This window comes from Saimiri boliviensis, chromosome 9, assembly GCF_048565385.1.
Source record: "Saimiri boliviensis isolate mSaiBol1 chromosome 9, mSaiBol1.pri, whole genome shotgun sequence".
Classification (NCBI taxonomy): Eukaryota; Metazoa; Chordata; class Mammalia; order Primates; family Cebidae; genus Saimiri; species Saimiri boliviensis.
Window position 1 is genome coordinate 66,927,200 of NC_133457.1, and position 19,852 is coordinate 66,947,051.

Here is a 19,852-nt window from a genome sequence, read left to right on the forward strand (position 1 = left end):
CTGCAGCAGCCATAAATGGTGGAAATTCAACCAGCTCCACGAAGGGAAGGGCAGGAGACCCCCACCCACTCTACAGGAAAACTGGTCCAGACCTGCAGGAATCTCCCTGCCCACAAGAGGACAGGGCAGCCATACTCTGCTGAGAAACGTCAACAGCTGGCACAAAGGAATTACAGATTGTTTACAATTCGCCTAACACTGCCCCAAGAATATAACCAATTGTCGAGAAAAAATAACTTTAGTTTTTCACATACAAATATCCCATTTGCAAATAAGTTTCATATTTGTGTCCATATACAGAGTCTGCAGGTTCAGTAAGTCCTTTCTAATCCTACCTGAATATGCTGGGAGATGCAATATTTTTGGATCAAATTTAACCGGTGGTGGTTTCATTATCTGCAGTTTAAAAAGGAGAAAAACAACTTTTGAGTTTTTTTTTTTTTTTTTTTTTTTTTTTTTTTTTTTTTTTTTTTGCATTTTAGGTCCATGTGAAGAACGTGTAAGACTGTCACACAGGTATACACAGGGCAGTGTGATTGCTGCCTTCCTCCCCGTCACCTACATCTGGCATTTCTCCCCGTGCTATCTCTGAGACGATTTTTAAGATGGATTATCTGTCTCCTTATACATCCCTTATGTCAGATTATAAATCAGTGAGGATAAAAAAAGAATGTGTAAAATGTGTTACTAAAAAAAAGATAAGAACTCAACAATGCCTTTCAGATTAAAACATATAAACACAGGTAATAATTTTTTAAATTATTTCAATTGATATCTGTAATAAAATAAAGCTTCACAGAAAAAAATAATCACCCCTATGTCGGCTTCCATTTTAGCGAATTTACCTCTAGATTAAAAATTCAGTCATTCAACAAATATTTATCGGGTACCTGCCAAGGTCAGGCTCTATGCCAAATGCTCATGAGAATGCAAAGGTATAAAAGACGCAATCCTGTTTTCAGAAAACTGACATTCTAGTTGGGAAGACGAGACAAATATCTGCTAAACAACAAAATATTTCACAATTCAAAACAGGCAGGGCATTACAGACAAAACACTGGACAGAAAGAATTGTTTTGTAAATAGTAGCTTAGAGAATACAGCGAGCCCCTTAGCTGACACAGTTAGGACCAGGTTTGCAGAAAAGAAAGAAGGTGGGCTGCCGTCTTGAAGGATGGCTAGGAGTTTACTGTTGTATCAGAGAAGACACCCTTCCAGGAAGCCGTAATGGCATGAATTGGAAAGTGCACAGTTTATTTGAGAAATGTAAAGAAACCATGTAGTTGGATTCATGAGCTTAGGACACCCAGATACTTCATCTTGAGACTCTGACTTAAAAAAGCAACCATCCCTTCTATACCTAACTTCTGCAAAACTTCTCTATGTAATATTTTTAAAACCTTTACTAATAAAGTAAGTAACCAGCACTACCATATTTATTGTAGTATTCTTACTAAAATGCGTATTCTCATTCTCATCTCATAATCCAAATTCATAGTATCATTCTAATTATGAGAAACCCTTAGACAAACCTAAATTAAGGGACATTCTACAAAACACTCAACCAGTTACTCTTCAAAGTGTCAAGGACTTGAGTCACACGTTTTATAACATGCAAAAAAATGTATACAAAAAAATACAATAGACGGGTGCAATGGCTCAAGCCTGTAATCCCAGCACTTTAGGAGTCTGAGGCAGGTAGATCACGAAGTCAGGAGTTCAAGACCAGCCTGGGCAAGATGGTGAAACCCCATCTCTACTAAAGCTACAAAAATTAGCCAGGTGCAGTGACAGGTGCCTATAATTCCAGCTACTCGGGAAGCTGAGGCAGGACAATCGCCTAACCCAAGCGGCAGAGGTTGCAGTGAGCTGAGATGGCACCACTGCACTGCAGCCTGGGCAACAGATTGTGACTGTCTCAAAAAAAAAAAAAGTGTCAAGTTCATGAAAGACAAAGTCTGAGAAATACTGACAAGGCCATGAAAGACTAGGGCAGACTACAGGACACTAAGGAGGCAGGACCCCTAGCTGTAGTGTGGCATCCTGGAACGGAAAGAAAGGACATTAGAGGCAACTGGGAAAACTCAAGTAAGTTTGGTAGCGCAGCTGACAGCACCACACTCAGGTTTTCTTTTATTTTTCTCTTTCTTTTTCAGGAAGATCAGTCAGGATACTGCAAGCCGTCATTACACAGAGATGTTAGTCAAGTATCCTGCAGCCCCGATGACCACATTCCACTGCCCTCCAGGAGGAGGAACAGGTCAGCGTTATCCCACCTGACTGACTACAGCAGCGTCAACTCCCAGGCCTTGCTAACCAGACGACAGACCTGTGTGATGGCAGCACTAAGAGCAGCTGGGCAGAAGGTACACAGGAACCCTCAACCTCGCTTAAGGCTAAACGCAGTTTAAAATGAAAAGTTCAACACAAAAGTTTCCACTCACTAAGGCTTCCCAGAAACTATCAAATATGGTTACTAGAGGAAAACAAGACAGAAAATTGACAGGCAGTCCAAGAAGGCTTTGAATGTGGCCCAACACAAATTTGTAAACTTTCTTAAAACATTTTAAGATTTTTCTGCAAATTTTTTGCTTTTTTAGTTCATCAGCTATCATTAGTGTATTTTATCTGTGGCCCAAGACAATTCCTCTTCCAATGTGGCCCAGGGAAGCCAAAAGATTAGATACCCCGGGGAAAGACACACACACTGTTCTAGAAAGACCACTTTGAAAATACCCCAATGTGCATCAAACTTAGCATAAAAAGTTACTCTGCCAGACAACTTAACTCACAAAAAGAATGAGCTCCATTATGAAAAATAGCTTAAAAATCTATACGAAATGCTATCTAGAAAATAAGCATGAATCGAAGAATCCCTGTGGTCTAAAGCACAATAATGTTCCCAATGAGACGTAAGAAGAAACAGTCATGAATTAATACAGAAAAAGGCATTTTAAAAAGAAAAAGCAGAAAAATTCACATAGAGGATAAGTAGTGGAATGGGAGCATGGTGGGGAGCCAGAAGTCAAGATGAAACAGAGGGACACAGAAATGAATTTGTTTTTTAGAGCAGACACTATAAAGTATTATATTCCAAAGACAAGAAGGGAGACAGCTGGCACTGGTTGGGAAGTGCCCTGTGAACCATGACCCCTCCAGCCCCCCGTGTCTCCCCACCGTCTCCCCTGCAGTCTCGGCCTGTGAGAGGCAAGGGCTTCTGTGTGGTCCGCCTGCCCAGCCAAGCCTGCTGAGCACTGACCTCTGACCACCTCCGCCTTCAAAATACATCAGGGACTAAAATATTTACAGTGGTTCGCAGCAGCGCATGTGGAGAAGCAGAGGGATGAGAGTGAAAGTCTGAGGCCCGGAGGGTGGCAGCACCTCCGTGGCACGTGGTCTCCGTGGCACGTGGAGAAAGCCACAGGGAGAGGCGGGGCCGACTCACAAAACATGGGAGAGAAACTGACAACTCTGGTGAAGTGGAAGCGAGGCGGAGGAAAGGGATGCCGACCAGAGAGGCGGACACGGCACAGGAAGTGAAACGGAAGTAGAAAGAGGAACAGGAAAGGTCAGGCCGCAAACAACTCTCTGACCAAAACCTCATGGCATTTCAGATCCCAGGGAGGTCTACACCGCAGTGCTTAGCGGGCCTTTCCACACCTTTGGATTGTCGATAATGGGGGTGACAATAAGATCTGAGTCCGTGTAGATAAGCTCTCTCATCTGGGATTCCAGGTCCTGCTGACTCAGGTGTCCACTTGCAGCCTGAAATTGGAACAAAAATTAGACTTCGTTTCTGCGACGAATGTAGAGCTTCAAAAGACTGAACTAGTAAGATGCTGAGGAAGACACCCCTGCCAGAGGGCACCTAGATCGATGCGCCTCAACTACCATAAAGGACACCTGAGGTCTCATTGCCTTTCACAAAAACCCTAAACTGTAGGTACTATCATTCCCATTTTACAGATAAAATATAAGACTCTGCGAAAGTAACTGAACTGCTCATGTTACCAGTAAGGCTGGATAAGAAAAAAGATCTTTACAGTTCAATGTTCTAAGCTGTGACGAGGCAAACTGGCTTTTGATTAATTACGAGCACAGCTGGATAGCTGTTTTTTTTTTTTTTTTTGGAGACCAACTCTCACTCCATCACACAGACTGGAGTGCAGTGGCACCAGCTCAACTCACTGCAACCTGTGCCTCCCAGGTTCAAGTGATTCTCCTGCCTTGACCTCCCAAGTAGCAGAATTACGGGTGCACACCACCATGCCTAGCTAATTTTTATATTTTTACTAAAGATGAGGCTTCACCATGTTGGCCAGGCTGGTCTCGAACTCCTGGCCTCAGGTGATCTGCCTGCCTCTGCTTTCCAAGGTGCTGGCATTACAGGCGTGAGCCACTGCGACAGACCCATGGCTTTAGTTTTCATTCACAGAATGCTAATCAATTTATTTCCGCTTTACAGAATATTCAATGTGAAGCTGAAGCTGTAACACACACAAAAAAAATTTCAGACTTACACACAGACCTGTTAACTGAGTGTTAAACATCAATTCTTTATTAAGCCTAGTTAGAGTTGACACATAATAAAATGAATCACCAGACACTCACCATCAGTTATTCCTTTGAGATGGTTCTTTGTGCTCTATTTAAATATAATTTGTATTCCTAGTACTATGCCTCAGTATTTGCCAACAGGGGGAAAAAAAAGAGGATTTATGCTTAAGAACCATAAAAGAAACAGTGACTAGCAAACTAAATAAAACAGAAAAGCAAATCTGTGAAGCAAAGAATGAGAAAAATAAATTATTCAAAACTGAGCAAGGAAGGGGCATGGATAAAGGAACAGAGGAGCTCGCTAAGGAAGTTCCTGGAAACCCAAGATGCCCCTTGCAGCTCAGAAGAAAGACACAAGAAAATATACAAAGAAGCTAGCATGGTGGCTCATGCCTATAATCCCAGCACTTTGGGAGGCTGAGGCAGGTGGATCACGAGGTCAGGAGTTTGAGACAGCCTGACTAACATGGAGAAACCCCATATACTAAAAATACAAAAATTAGCCAGGCATGGTGGCATGCACCTGTAATCCCAGCGACTCGGGAGGCTGAGGCAGGAAAATCACTTGAACCCCAGAGGCAGAGGCTGCAGTGTTCCAAGATCACACCACTGCACTCCAGATTAGTAAGGTGGACCAACAAAAAAATTGTATGCAAAAATTAATTTCCTATAGGTAAGCTGAATATATGCACAAATGCCAAGTTACAACAAACATCCCACTCATAGTAACAAAAATATATAAAATAAAATGTTCGGGAATAAACTAAATGATCAATAATTGCAATGAGATCATAATCATTAAATTAAAAACAATTAAAATAGGCTGAATTTTTGAATAAATGTTTATCCAAAGAAAATAGACAAACGGTCAATAAAACACATAAAAAGATACTCAACATCAGCTGAGCGCAGTGGCTCACGCCTGTAATCCCAACACTTCGGGAGGCCAAGGCAGGCGTATCACCTGAGGTCAGGAGTTTGACACCAGCCTAACCAACATGGTGAAATCACTACACGCTGGGGTCTGTTGGGGGGAAATGGGGGAGGGACGGGGAAGTGGAGAAGTGGGGAGAGATAGCATGGGGAGAAATGACAGATATAGGTGAGGGGAAGGAAGGCAGCAAATCAGACTGCGATGTGTGTACCTATGCAACAATCTTGCATGTTCTTCAAATGTACCCCAAAACCTAAAATGCAATTAAAAAAAATTTTAAATTAAAAAAAAAGAAACCCCATCTCTACCAAAAATACAAAAATTAGCTGGGCATGGTGGTGGGTGCCTGTAATCCCAACTACTGGGGAATCTGAGGCAGGAGAATCACTTGAACACAGGAGGCGGAGGTTGCAGTGAACCGAGATCACGCCATTGCACCCCAGCCTGGGAGATATGGCAAGACTCTGTCTCAAAAAAAAAAAAGGGTACTCAATATCATTAGCCATCAGGTAAATGCAAATGAAAACTACTAAGACACAGAATGTCACACCTACTAGCAGAACACGGTGACTCATGCCCATAATCCCAGCATTTTGGGAGGCCAAGGAGGTGGGTGGATCATTTGAGGTCAGAAGTTCAAGACCAGCCTGGCCAACATGGTGAAGCCCCGTCTCTACTAAAAATACAAAAATTAGCTAGATGGTACTGTAATCCCAGCTACTCGGGAGGCTGAGGCAGAAGAATAGCTTGAGCCTGGGTGGAGAGGTTGCAGTGAGCCAAGATCAGGCCAGTGCACTCCAGACTCCAGACTGGGCCACATAGTGAGACCCTGTCTCAATCAATCAGTGGAATGTCACACCTGCTAGATGTGAAACAGCATGGCTATCCTAAGAAAGACAATAGCCAACAGGTGGGGCAACCAGGTATTCATCAGCAGACAGGAAGATAACGAAGCCTATTCAATACACGCAAGGGAACATTATTCAGCCTTAGAAACAAACGAAATTCTGACACATGCTACAACATGGGTGAATATTAAAGACATTAGGCTAAGTGAACTAAGCCAGGCACAAAAGGGCAAATACCATGTGAGACCACCGGTGCCAGCAGTCCCCAAACTTTCTGGCATCAAGAACCAGTTTTGCAGAAGACAGTTTTTCCACAAACCAGGTTGGGAGAAACGATCTGGGGACGATTCAAGCACATTACCTTCATCGTGCACTTTTTTTTTTTTTTTTTTTTTTTTTTTTTTTTGAGACAGTCTTGCTCTGTCACCAGGCTGGAGTACAGTGGTGGCACGATCTCGGCTCATGGCAACCTCCGCCTCCTGGGTACAAGCAATTCTCCTACCTCAGCCTTCTGAGCAGCTGGGACCACAGGCACGCACCACCACCCGCAGCTAATTTTTGTATTTTTAGTAGACACATGTTTTCACCATGTTGGCCAGGATGGTCTCGATCTCCTGACCTCCTCATCTGCCCGCCTCGGCCTCCCTAAGTGCTGAGATTACAGGTGTGAGCCACCGCGCCTGGCACAGTGCAGTTTATTTCTCATATTATTACACTGTAATACATAATGAAATAAGTATACAGCTCACTAGAATACAGAATCAGTAGGAGCCCTGAGCCTGTTTTCCTACAGCTAGGCAGTCCCATCTGGGGGCGATGGGAAACACTGACAGATTATCAGGCATTAGATTCTCATGAGGAGCACACAGCCTGGATCCCCTACACGGACAGCTCACAACAGGGTGCACGCTCCTCTGAGAATGCTGAACTCCACCACTCATTTGACAGGGGTCAGAGCTCAGATGGCAATGCAGGTGACAGAGCACGGCTCTGAGTACAGACGCTTCACTCACTCGCCCGCCACTCACTTCCCGCTGTGTGGCCTGGTTCCCACGAGGCCGCGGACCAGCAGCAGCCCATGGCCGGGTTGTGTAGAACGAGCACGGAGAAGAACTGCAGAAACATGGGGTGGCCAGCAGCAGCTCCTGCTCATGGGTAGTTTCTTTGTTGGATGATGAGACGGTTAACTGTGGTGACAGCTGCATGGTACCTTTTTTTTTTTAAGAGGCGGGGTCTCACTCTGTCACCCGGGCTGTCGTAGCCCACCGCAGTCTGAAACTCCTGTGCTCAAGCAACCCTCCCACTTCAGCCTCCCATGTGGCTGGGGGTATAGGTGTGTACCACCAAATCCACGTAAAAACATGTACACAAACATTCACAGCAGCATTTTCATTACAGCCAAAAGGTAGAATCAACCCAGCTGGGTTTTTTTTTATTTTTGTGTGAGGACAGGGTCTTGCTAAGTTGACCAGGCTGGTCTCGAACCCCTGCCCTGAAGTGAACCTCCTCCCTCAGCCTCCCAAAGTGCTAGAATTACAATTCACACTCAGCCTGAACTGTCCACCTTAAATGGGTGAATCGTATGGTATGTCAACTGTATCTCAAGGAAGGTCTTACCAAAAAGATCAACCATGGGGCCCCTAAATGGGCTCTCCCTCTCTCACAGCACTTACAAGAAAACCCGTAGCCATCAGGAAAAATGATCTTATTGTGAATTTTGAAATCATAAACATAATTCATTGATCAACTTACAATTAGTCTTTTGAGCTTCTACAACTTCTGTAGAAAGAAACTTTCCCACGTCTGCTCACCTTGGTCAAAGGAGAAGTCTTCTGTGGTGAAGCGTGAGTCACTTCCTCACCAGGGCTTACTTCCACGGCACTGCTAGTTCGTGGAGTAGGACGAGAGCTGAAAACCCACACCAGTTAACGTTATTCAGATTTCAGAGAGCTGATTCTCATGAAAACTGGCAGAATATGATGATTCCATATGATCTCTCACTTGTTAATATAATTTTTACAGCTGCTATCAATTTCCCGGCTAGGGCATTATTTCTTTCATTTATACTTTCCATGCCATATACAGCATTCTCATTTTTAACTAGAAACCTTCAAACACTAATTTTTATATATGTCTTTTGGTACTGACAGGATTAGCATAAATAAAATAGATCAGATATTCTACGAAGAATGGAAAATATTTGTAGCTGTATATCAGAAAATATTTGAAGAGGAAATTACTCTGACACCTATTTAAACTAAGAAGCAAGTAAGTTACAATCCCCATCTCTATGTAAGGTCCCTCTACACACATAAATGCTTGCCATACTGTATGGGCCACTGCACTTTTCCTGGAACTATGGTTTTGACCTTTTCACTTTTTTGCTTTTGTTTTTTTGAGGTGGAGTCTTGCTCTGTCTCCCAGACTGGAGTACAGTGGCACGATCTCGGCTCACTGCAACCACCGCCTCCCCAGTTCAAGCCATTCTCCTGCCGCAGCCTCCCGATAGCTGGGATTTCAGGCACCTGCCACTGTGTCTGGCTAATTTTTGTACTTTTATTAAAGATGTGTTTCAACATCCTGACATTGTGATCCACCTGCCTCACCCTCCCAAAGTGCTGGAATTGTGCACTGGCCTGAGCTTTTCACATTTTAAGAAATCCTTCCCCTCAGAATATTGATCTTTTTTAATTATTTCCTTCAGGGTCAAGCACAGTGGCTCACGCCTGCAATCCCAGCACTTTGGGATACCAAGGCAGTCAGATCACTTGAGGTCAGGAATTTGAGACCAGCCTGGCCAACATGGTGAAACCCAGCCTCGACTAAAAATGGAAACATTAGGCCAGGCACGGTGGCTCATGCCTGTGATCCCAGAACTCTGGGAGGCCGAGGCAAGCAGCTCACCTGAGGTCAGAAGTTCAAGACGAGCCTGCCCAATGTGGCAAAACCCTACCTCTATTAAAAATACAAAAATTAGTCGGGAGTGGTAGCAGGTGCCTGTAATCCCAGCTACTTGGGAGGCTGAGGCAGGAGGATCACTTGAACTCAAGAGGTGGAGATTGCAGTGAGCTGAAGTCACACCAATGCACTCCAGCCTGGGTGATAAAGTGACGCTCTATCTCAAAAAAAAAAAAAAAAAAAAAAAAATTAGCCAGGTGTGGCGGTGCATGCCTGTAGTCCCAGCTACTTTGGAAGCTGAGGCAAGAGAATCACTTGAACAGGTGAAGGTTGCAGTGAGCCAAGATCTCACCATTGTACTCCAGCCTGGGCACCAGAAGAAGATCTTGTCTCAAAAACAAAACAAAACAAACAAGCTGGACTTTTGAAATTTTAAGTTCAATTCTATTTTAAGTTAAATAACAAAATTAAGAGACAGTAACCCTTACAAATGTAAACAATGAGTTGGTTTGGTAAAAACTAAGTTGGTTTGGTCAAAATTTTTCAAAAATCCTGTATACAGCAAAACCTACATTTCACTGGCCAGTACCTAACTATAACCTTGAAAACAGAGTGAAATGGAATTTGGCACTAAAATCCCTGTTTTTATCTCCGTGTAACAGCAAACGCTTTAAGAAAATGTAACTTTTGTCCGGCACTGCTCCCCCTTTTCCATTTTACCTACCTGAGAAGAAACATGGATTCTTTCAACTGACCCTCAAGGGTACTCTTAGGCCGAAATGCAGTGGGATTTTCTGTAGCAGGAAAGTAGTATGTTATCCAGAAAAGAACAAAACTATCATAGGCAAGGCATAATACACGCAAGATCTAAAGGGAGATAACACTGAAATTAGGAACTCTCTCAAACAGCATTCTAAGCAGCATGAATGTGCTCAAATAAAAGCTTACCTAGTCTGAAAGAGTGACCTGGTGGTTGACCACTCTTGTGGCCTTTTGCTTGTCCACTCGGAGGGTTCTGTAAAAGCTCCTTGGAATCTTCTGGCCCAGAACACTCCGTCGTGTTTCTGCCATTATTGGAGAAAACCAACACAATCAAACTGACGTTGGAGTTCTCTACAGTTTTGCGTTAGAAGAAGAGGTTGGAGAAGATAATCAAATTACACCTGACATTTAGCACAGCTACAGCACCTCTTAACTTCATGCCTCACTCGTGCACGCAGCCCTCAAAGACCGGCAGGAGAGCTACGTCACTGCAGTCCCTCAAGATCCAGGCTAAAGCCGGGTGTGATGGTGCACACCTGTAATCCTAGCACTTTGGGAGATTGAGGAAGACAGATCACTTGAGCTCAGGAGTTCAAGACCAGCCTGGGCAACACAGTGAGACCTTGTCTCTATTTTTTTTGTTTTTAACACATTGTTTTTAATGTAGAAAAGAAATACATAAATAAAAAGATCCAGGCTGACAGACTGTATGGTGGCTCACACCTATAATCCCAGCACTTTGGGAGGCCAAGGCAGGCAAATCACTTGAGGCCAGGAATTTGAGACCTGCCTGGGCAACATGGTGAAACCCTGTCTCTACTAAAACTACAAAAATTAGCTGGGTGTGGTAACCCATATCTATCGTCTCAGCTACTCAGGATGCTGAGGTGGGAGGATCACCTGAGCCCAGGGAGGTCAAGGCTGCATTGCACCAGGATTGCACCACTGCACTCCTACCTGGTGACAGAGTGAGACACTGTCTCCAAAAAAAAAAAGATCCTGGCTGACAAGAACTCCATTTTGACGTTTTTCTTCCCAATCACCTCATCACGAGGAAGAAATGTGGCAAATTACCACTGCTCTTCAATTTTCAATATGGGAGTAACACACATTACTTTTGCCAACATTTCATTTCCCAAAACAAGTCACATGACTACACCTAACTTAAAGGAGAGAAGAAAGATCCTACCATTTACTTGGGAGGTGAGAAAGCAGATTTATTTGGCAACAGAACTAAAGACTATCATATTGTATTAATGACTGAAGAACCATCAGAAAATAAACAAAATCAAGAACACAAAAATAGCATGATTAAACTCCCGAAGCAACACTTAATTAAACAAATACTGGATTTTCTCCTCCTAAGAAAGCAGAGAAATTCAGCTCATTGATGCTGTATCGTTAGAACAGTAACGGGCATGAGTGTCCCACACACAAAGGTAAGTGTACCTACCTGTGACCAAGATCGTCGATGCTCGCTTCTGGATCTGCCCCAGCGAGAGCTTTCTTCCAGAATGAATGCTGCAGGAGCCCTGTCCAAGTCAATCTTTATAAAACACAAATGTTAAAACTCTACTGTAACATGATTTACCATCAAGAATTCCCAAGACATGTCCCAATTACACATATCAGATTGTACAATCTGTATCTCCTAAAGGTACACATGTAGCTTTGAAATCATTTTATATTTTATTCTTTCATTTTTGTATGCAATTAACCTCTTTTAGACAGCGAGATCAAAAGAAAAAATTCAGAAGACTTAAATGGTACAGAATGAAACAGTCTGTTAACTAAGTATTAGAAGTTTCAGGGTTCAAATTCCATAGAGTCTGGGTTCTCCACACATTCTAGAAAAAAGGGAGTCTATAAATAAATTGAAAATCTGAAGTAAATATATCAGATATCTATGATCCTGCCATCCTTTATTTCACAACAGAGGCAAGATTATTTTACTTACCCTGACTGACACACCTAAGTTTTGCAACTATTCTGTTAGAACTTCATTCAGGAATAAGAAAGAATACCAGGCCAGGTGCAGTGGCACACCTGTAATCCCAGCACTTAGGGAGGCCAAGGTGGGCAGATTGCTTGAGTCCAGGAGTTCAAGACCAGCCTGAACAATGTGGCTAAACCCCATCTCTACAAAAATTACAAAAATTAGTTGGGTGTGGTGGCCCACACCTATAATCCCAGCTACTTATGAGGCTGAGGTAGAGAATCTCTTAAGCCTGGAAGGCAGAGGTTGCAGTGAGCCAAAATAACCCCACTGCACTCCAGCCTGGGTGACAGAGTGAGAACCCCATCTCAGGGGGGAAAAATGATATATATTTTTTCACATTCACACCTTGTTTAGCAGTCAAAATAAAATTACCTAAGCTAGTTCACTTGCATTAAAGTGGCTTTAAGCTGTATTTAAAACTCAGGCTCACTTTTGAAAGATTAAGTTTCACTACTAATAGAGTATACCTCTAGGCATACTCACCAGATGGGGAAAATTAAGCGTGACTGAAATTTTAAAACAACAAAAAATTTATAGTTGATTAACCATTCAAAATTTCTGTATTAAAGAAAAATTACTTTAAACAAAAGTAAAACACAATAGAAAGAATTTGCAACCACATATAATATTCCTTTACACAAAAAGCTCTTATGGTTCACTAAAGGAGAAATAAAAATAGCCAAAGAAGTAAAATTTATTTTCATCCACCAAACTGCCAAAAATGTCGATCAACAAGGCACACTGCAGGTGAGAGCGGGAGGAAGGAGCTTTTTAACACACTGTTGCTGGAAGTGTACATCGGCACCTGTTCCTAGAATGCAGGACACATACCCAACTTTCTAAGTTGGCTTTTGGCCAGCCATTCCACTTGGAGAAACCCATATGAAAAAGATCACTACCTAAGTAAACCCCCAAAAATGAAAAACATTCACAAAAGGATATTTACTGTTAACAATGTATATAATATTTCAAATCAGGAGGCATTCCAAATGTCTGCTTTTTTGCAGATAATTGTGTATACATTCCACAGCCATTTAAAATGACCCAGCAGCCAGGCACAGTGGCTAGCCTCTGGCGTCCCCGCACTTTGGGAGGCCAAGGCAGGCGGAATTGCTTGAGGCCAGTTCAAGACCAGCCTGGCCAACATCATGAAACCCCATCTCTACTAAAAACACAAAAATTAGCTGAGTGTGGTGGCATGTGCCTGGAATCCCAGCTACCTTGGAGGCTGAGGCACAAGAATCACTTGAACCCGGGAGGTAGAGATTGTAGTGAGCCAAGACTGCACCACCGACTCCAGCCTGGGTGACAGAGCAAGACTCAGAAACGGAAACTGAAAAATATGCATAAGGTACCATGAGAGAAAAACGTAGGTTACGGAGTAGTCCCATGTAAGCAAAACATTATAGAGCACAGGGTTATAAATGCAGGAATATGTGGAAACACCATCTGAAATAAATCAGGCATAGTTACATCTTATCAAAAGATGTCTGAAAATTATCCACCAAAATAGCACTAATCTAATGTAAGTAAACAATGTCTGTCCTACAACTTATACAAAAGTCATCATTTCCTTCTGCAGTTTTAAAAATACATTTAATAAAAGAACGGATTCTTGTACATGCTACACTAAATTTATTCCCCATTTTATAAACTGAACCCTCCTCCCATCCCCATCCGAGTTATCTAATGACAGAACCAGAACCAGAAACTAGCTGACTGGACCTCTCTCCCACTCGGGGCCACCTCCCCCGCTCCCCACCCTGTGCATCAACAGCGGTTTCTAATGTGGTCATTGCTGCAACACAGAAAACGCACCATGTGCCTGTGTCACTCAATATCCCCATAATGACAGGATTCTCATAAAAACAGGTCACATTCAATATCACTCAGTTCAGGACCTTAACTTGACAATATCACCCCTAGGTCGATAAACAGTTTTAGCCTGAAATACACAATAAAAGAAATGGCACTTCTTGGATTTGGGATTTTTAAGAAAAAATTTTCAGCTATTTAATACGTGAAAGGAGAAACTGACTTCAAAAATTCCTCATGATTAAAAACACCTGCCAACTGAGAGAAAACCTTTTAATCCAAAGTCAGACTTCTTTACAAAATAATAATTTGAATAGCTATCTGTATATTAAGAACAGCACCATTTTAGAAGTACATAAAAGGGGGAAGAGATTCCACTATTGATTCCAATTAAAATACTGTCCCTTATTCCATTTGCAGAACCCTAAAGAAACATTTTTAAAAACTGAAATACCGCCCTACCTTTTCTGAGGATCTCTCTGAAGTAAGCCATCCAGCAAACTGATAAAATCTGAAGAAGCTTTAGGAAGAGAAGAATCTATAAACAAATCAATTTCCGAGAAAAAATAGGTAGTAAATACATATCAATTTTATTTTTATATTCTATATCAGCATTTATAGTAACAGTATTTTAAACACATAAATTATTCGTGAGAGAACACTGACTCCATTAACAACAATTACATCCTCTGTTTAATGAGGAGGATAGGGAGGTACAGAACACAAAGATTAAAAACATTTTTTCCTAAATCACAAAAAAGAAATATAAATCTCAGCTGGCACGGTGGCTCACGCCTGTAATCCCAGCACTTTGGGAAGCCGAGGTGGGTGGATCACCTAAGGTCGGAAGTTCGAGACCAGCCTGACCAACATTGAGAAACCCCATCTTTACTTAAAAAAAAAAAAAAAAAAAAAAAAATTAGCCAGGCATGGTCACACATCCCTGTAGTCCCAGCTACTCAGGAGGCTGAGGCAGGAGAATTGCTTGAACCTGGGAGGCGGAGGTTGTGGTGAGACCAGACTGAGCTATTGCACTCCAGTCTAGGCAATAAGAGTGAAACTCTGTCTCAAGAAAGAAATGCAAATCTCAAAAACTAAGTCTTAACAAACCTCTAAGCCTCCTCTTTACTGAACAATGCCAATAAGGATCACCAGCTTAACAAACTCAAACACTTGTCTTCAACTATTCTGGGTTTTTTTTTTTGTTTGTTTTGTTTTGTTTGAGACAGGATCTTGCTCTGTCACCCAGGCTGAAGTGTAGGGGCACAATCATGGTTCACTCCAGCCTCTACCTCCTGGGCTCGAGTGATCCTCTCACCCTAGCCTCCAGAGTAGCTGGGACTACAGGCATGCGCCACCACACCTGGCTGATTTTTGTTTATTTTTTGTAGAGATGGGGGTCTCGCTATGCTGCCTAGGTTAGTCTCAAACTCCTGGGCTCAAGTGATCTACCTGTCTTGGTCTCCTGAAGGGCTAGAATTACAAGTAAGCCACTGTGCCCAGCTCAACTTTGTTTTTTTGTGTGTTTTTGTTGTTGTTGTTGTTGTTGTTTTGAGATGGAGTTTCACTCTTGTTGCCCAGGCTGGAGTGCAATGGCAGGATCTGGGCTCACTGCAACCTCCGCCTTTCAGGTACAAGCAATTCTCCTGTCTCAGCCTCTGAAGTAGCTTGGATTAGAGGCATGCACCACCATGCCCGGCTAATTTGTTTGTATTTAGTAGAGATGGGGTTTCAGCATGTTGGTCAGACTGGTCACTAGCTCCTGACCTCAGGTGTCTACCCACCTTGGCCTCCTAAAGTGCTGGGATTACAGGCGTGTGCCACCGTGCCTGGACCCAGCTCAACTATTAACTATACTTTTTTCTTTAAAGTATTCCTCACTTGAACAACTTTGCATTACAATGTACTATGATTAGAATATCTGTAATCCCTCTTTTTAAGATTTTTTTTTTTTTTTTTTTTTTTTTTTGAGACGGAGTTTCGCTCTTGTTACCCAGGCTGGAGTGCAATGGCACAATCTTGGCTCACCGCAACTTCCGCCTCCTGGGTTCAGGCAATTCTCCTGCCTCAGCCTCCGGAGTAGCTGGGATTACAGGCACGCACCACCATGCCCAGCTAATTTTTTGTATTTTTAGTAGAGACGGGGTTTTACCATGTTGACCAGGATGGTCTCGATCTCTTGACCTCGTGATCCACCCGCCTCGGCCTCCCAAAGTGCTGGGATTACAGGCTTGAGCCACCGCGCCCGGCCAAGATTTTTAACAGAAATAAAAAGCATGACATTACGACAGTGTCCAATACCACTAATCTCATAATATTTGGTCTTTTTAAATTAGTTACATGCCATATCCAGGCCATCAGTCTATGGTTAAAAGTCGTAGTAACAGCCACACACTGGCTCATACTTGAAATCCCAGCACTCTTGAAGGCCAAGGTAGGCGGGTCACTCACAGCCTGGAGTTCCAGACAAGCCTAGGCAACATAGCAAGTCCCTGTCTCCACAAGACAATTAAAAAATTAGCCATTCCTGGTGGTGCACACCTATAGACCCAGCTACTCAGGAGGCTGACTGGACCCCTGCACTCCAGCCTGAGTGACGCAGCAGAATGCTGTCTCTCAAAATACATATATATGTATATTTCTGTGTATATATATCTACACACACGTACATATACACATATATATACAGCAAAGATTTCTGTAGAATCCTGTTTTCATTTATGGGTCTTAAGATAAACTTTAACGACATACAGCAAAATGTTTTACTGTATCTGTGCCTTTTTTCTTTCCTTAAAAATTATTGCAAAAAAAAATTATTGCTGATGATAGACTGTTATATTAACCACAATTTATATGATTAAAGTTCCAACACTTTACAAATACTACAACTGTATATAATTTTAAAGATTTTTAAGACTTATAAGGGTAGCATTCTGATTCATCAGGATAAGGAAATGGTGGATTCGTTCCAACAGGAGACAATGACCATACGGGATATGAGTACAAAGCACGTGCTACATACAAAAGCTGTGTCACACAAGGGTTTCAGATGTTGACTTCTTTAAGCTATACATTTTTTATATAGATGCACAAAATAATTTGTTTTTAAATACAGGAAATCCACTAGTACTTTGTTCTCTGTTTCAGTATCTTAAAACAATGGCAAAGGAAGCACTAACATTTCTAAAAATATCAACTTGGGATCACTTATAAAAGATAACTTTGGGGAGTTATGAATCAATAAAAGCAAACTTTGGATAAAGGTACACTTTATTCAGTGTAAAATGTAAATTAATTCCATTTACCACAAGAAATCTCACCTTTCGGAATCGGTGGCAAAGGCTCTTCATATAAGATCTTTTCAGTTAATTCTGAAATACTTTCTGAGAAGAACGGAGGTTTTCCTGAAATCACATGAAAAACTTGCAAAATTAAAGAAGCTTGCTATCACCAACAATTCTAATTTCAACTACAGATATTCCAAGATTATACAATTTATAGAAAAAATATACAGCAATAGCGAATTATTTAATGCCTTGTATGTACCAGGCACTGTCTATATATTTTCTATTTATCTTAGTTCAAAGGCATCATCCTAACAAATACACAAACACATACGGACCCTACTGGGAACCATCGTTGGCATGGGCCACTCAACACATCCAAGTAATACACAGGTGCAAGCCATCTTCACAAAAATGTCTAACAATTGCAGTTTTTTAGTTAGGCAGATTTCAGCATTCCAGATTATTACCATGAAAAATTACCTATTTGTCAAAAATTTCCTAGGAATCTGCCTACGCCTAGATACCAAGCAGCTCAGCCAAAATCAGTATACATAAACATGTAATAAAGTCAGTTTTTTGGCCGGGCACAGTGGCTCACACCTATAATTTCAGAACCTTGGGAGGCCGAAGCAGATGGATCACTTGAGGCCAGGAGTTCAAGACCAGCCTGGTCAACATAGTGAAACTCTGTCTCTACTAAAAATACAAAAAATAGCCAGGAGTCGTGGCAGGTGCCTGGAACCCCAGCTACTCAGGAGGCTGAGGCAGGAGAATCACTTGAACCCAGGAGGCAGAGGCTGCAGTGAGCCGAGATTGTACCAGTGCACTCCAGCCTGGGTGACAGAGCAAGACTCTCTCAAAAAAAAAAAAAAAAAAAAAATCAGGTTTTTTTCTCATCTTATAGGTAAAACATCCACAAACTATAGACTTAACCTGGTTTTGTTTTAGTCAAGCTCTGATTTTCTACCTGTTCAGGAAACAAATTACCTGAAAACATTTCATAAAGCAGACAGCCCAAAGACCAGAGGTCGCTGGAGATGGAAAAGTCGGTACCCCTCACAACTTCTGGCGCTGTATATGTAGGAGATCCTGAAAGCAGAGCATGAAGAACAGCTCTGTCAGGCATCTGTACTGCCGCCAACAGGAACCTACCTATGAGAGGCCGGGCGAGACGCAAAAGGGCAGGAGGGGACACACTCACGAATAAAACTTCATGTGCACTTCACATTTGTAAATGTTTTCTAATTTTAAGGTTACATTTTGCAGACGTGTGTGAATTTAAAATCTTTTAAATTTCAATTAGAATAGTTTAAGTTAAGCAGCAGTAACAACCCCACCATCCCTGGCTTCCCAGCAAAGGTTTATCTATCACTAAACATATCCATAACAAATCTCCTAAGAAGCTTGGATCCTCAGTCACTCAAAGGCCCAGGCTGAGAGGCTCCAGCTCGGCTCCTGCTTCCTCAGTTGGAGGCAGGGAGAGAGAACGCAGCTGACTCAACACTGGCTCCCACCTCAAAGGCACTCACGTCACTTCTGCTCACACGTGCTGGCTCTGACCAGGGGCAGGGTGCAACCCTACCGTGCACCCAGGAGAAACGGAAACACTGAGTGAAGGGCACTCGTGTGTGCCAGGTACACTTTATACGAAGTTTGACATTACACAGAAATTTGTATCTTAGAGCCAGAAAGTCCCCTCATTCACTGACAAGAAAAAAAGGAAGCTTCAGAGGGGTACATGAGCTCACTTTGTTACACAGCTGGGCACCACAGAGCACCCGCCAAGGCCAGGATCCCTGTCTCTCCCTAGTACACTCTGTCCATTCCATCTAGCAAACTCCTACCTCCCAGGGAGAATCTTTTCTCTAGGAAGTAAGTAATCTCCAATGATTTGGAAACAAATTCCACTGGGGCAGGCCTTCCAGCAAATCCTACATCCAGAGCCCATGACGGCCAGAGCGGCAGCTTTGTGCGCCCTGATGGGCGACTGCAAAGTTCTCCCACGGAGGATGTCTGCTATGCTATCAGATTCCATACACGTCCATGGAAGGTATATTTACCTGCACTAGATGCTGAGGAAACAGAGACAAATCACACCCACGGAATGCCCTTGTATTCTGCCCAACACTGAACAGATGTTTCGTTAATATTTGTTGAATATGAATATTTGTTTTCCTGTCCTTACTTCCAATACCTAGAACTAGTCAAATTAAGAAATAAATGTGGGCCAGGTGCTGTGGCTCACACCTGTAATCCCAGCACTTTGAGAGGCTAAGGCAGGCAGATCACCTGAGGCCAGTAGTTCAAGACCAGCCTGATCAACATAGTGAAACCCCATCTCTACTAAAACCACAAAAATTAGCTGGGAGTGGTGGAGGGTGCCTGTAATCTCAGCTACACAGGAGGCTGAGGGAGGAGAATCGCTTGAACCTAGTAGGTGAAGGCTGCGGTGAGCCAAGATCACACCGCTGCACTCCAGCCTGTGTAACAAAGCAAGACTCTGTCTCCAAAAATACGCAAATGTGGGATTAACAAATAAATGCACTAATGAACAATGGAATTGAAGTCCCTGGGTTCACACACAAATGGGCAGAAAACAAACACACCGAACAGTATAGTATTACACAGTAAGTTAAATGGTTTATGCACAAAACATTATGAAAGTTATAAAAGAAAACAACACTTAAGTATTCAGTCCAATAAAATCTTGCCACCCAGACAAAGAAGTAAGGAAGTCTTTCTCAACAAAGCT

The 19,852-nt window shown here is 42.5% G+C and overlaps 1 protein-coding gene and 1 non-coding gene across 12 annotated transcripts in view; both read right to left on the reverse strand.

The window, feature by feature from the left end:
- The window catches only part of ULK4 (unc-51 like kinase 4), a 621,709-nt gene that overhangs the window by 575,493 nt on the left and 26,364 nt on the right, over positions 1-19,852 (reverse strand). For 10 of the 11 annotated variants that reach the window (XM_074406079.1, XM_074406080.1, XM_039461866.2 and 7 more), the window contains exons 6-14: positions 18,088-18,189; positions 17,134-17,217; positions 14,276-14,351; positions 11,453-11,545; positions 10,186-10,301; positions 9,962-10,031; positions 8,151-8,247; positions 3,661-3,765; positions 336-396 (exon numbers count right to left, since the gene is read on the reverse strand). In XM_074406079.1, the coding sequence (XP_074262180.1) occupies positions 336-396; positions 3,661-3,765; positions 8,151-8,247; positions 9,962-10,031; positions 10,186-10,301; positions 11,453-11,545; positions 14,276-14,351; positions 17,134-17,217; positions 18,088-18,189 (804 nt within the window). The remainder of the gene's footprint in view (positions 1-335; positions 397-3,660; positions 3,766-8,150; positions 8,248-9,961; positions 10,032-10,185; positions 10,302-11,452; positions 11,546-14,275; positions 14,352-17,133; positions 17,218-18,087; positions 18,190-19,852) is intronic. The other variant, XM_039461864.2, reaches the window with a different exon arrangement.
- Positions 2,152-2,283, reverse strand: LOC120360887 (U8 small nucleolar RNA). The gene has a single exon (XR_012511950.1). It is a non-coding gene; the product is annotated as a U8 small nucleolar RNA (small nucleolar RNA).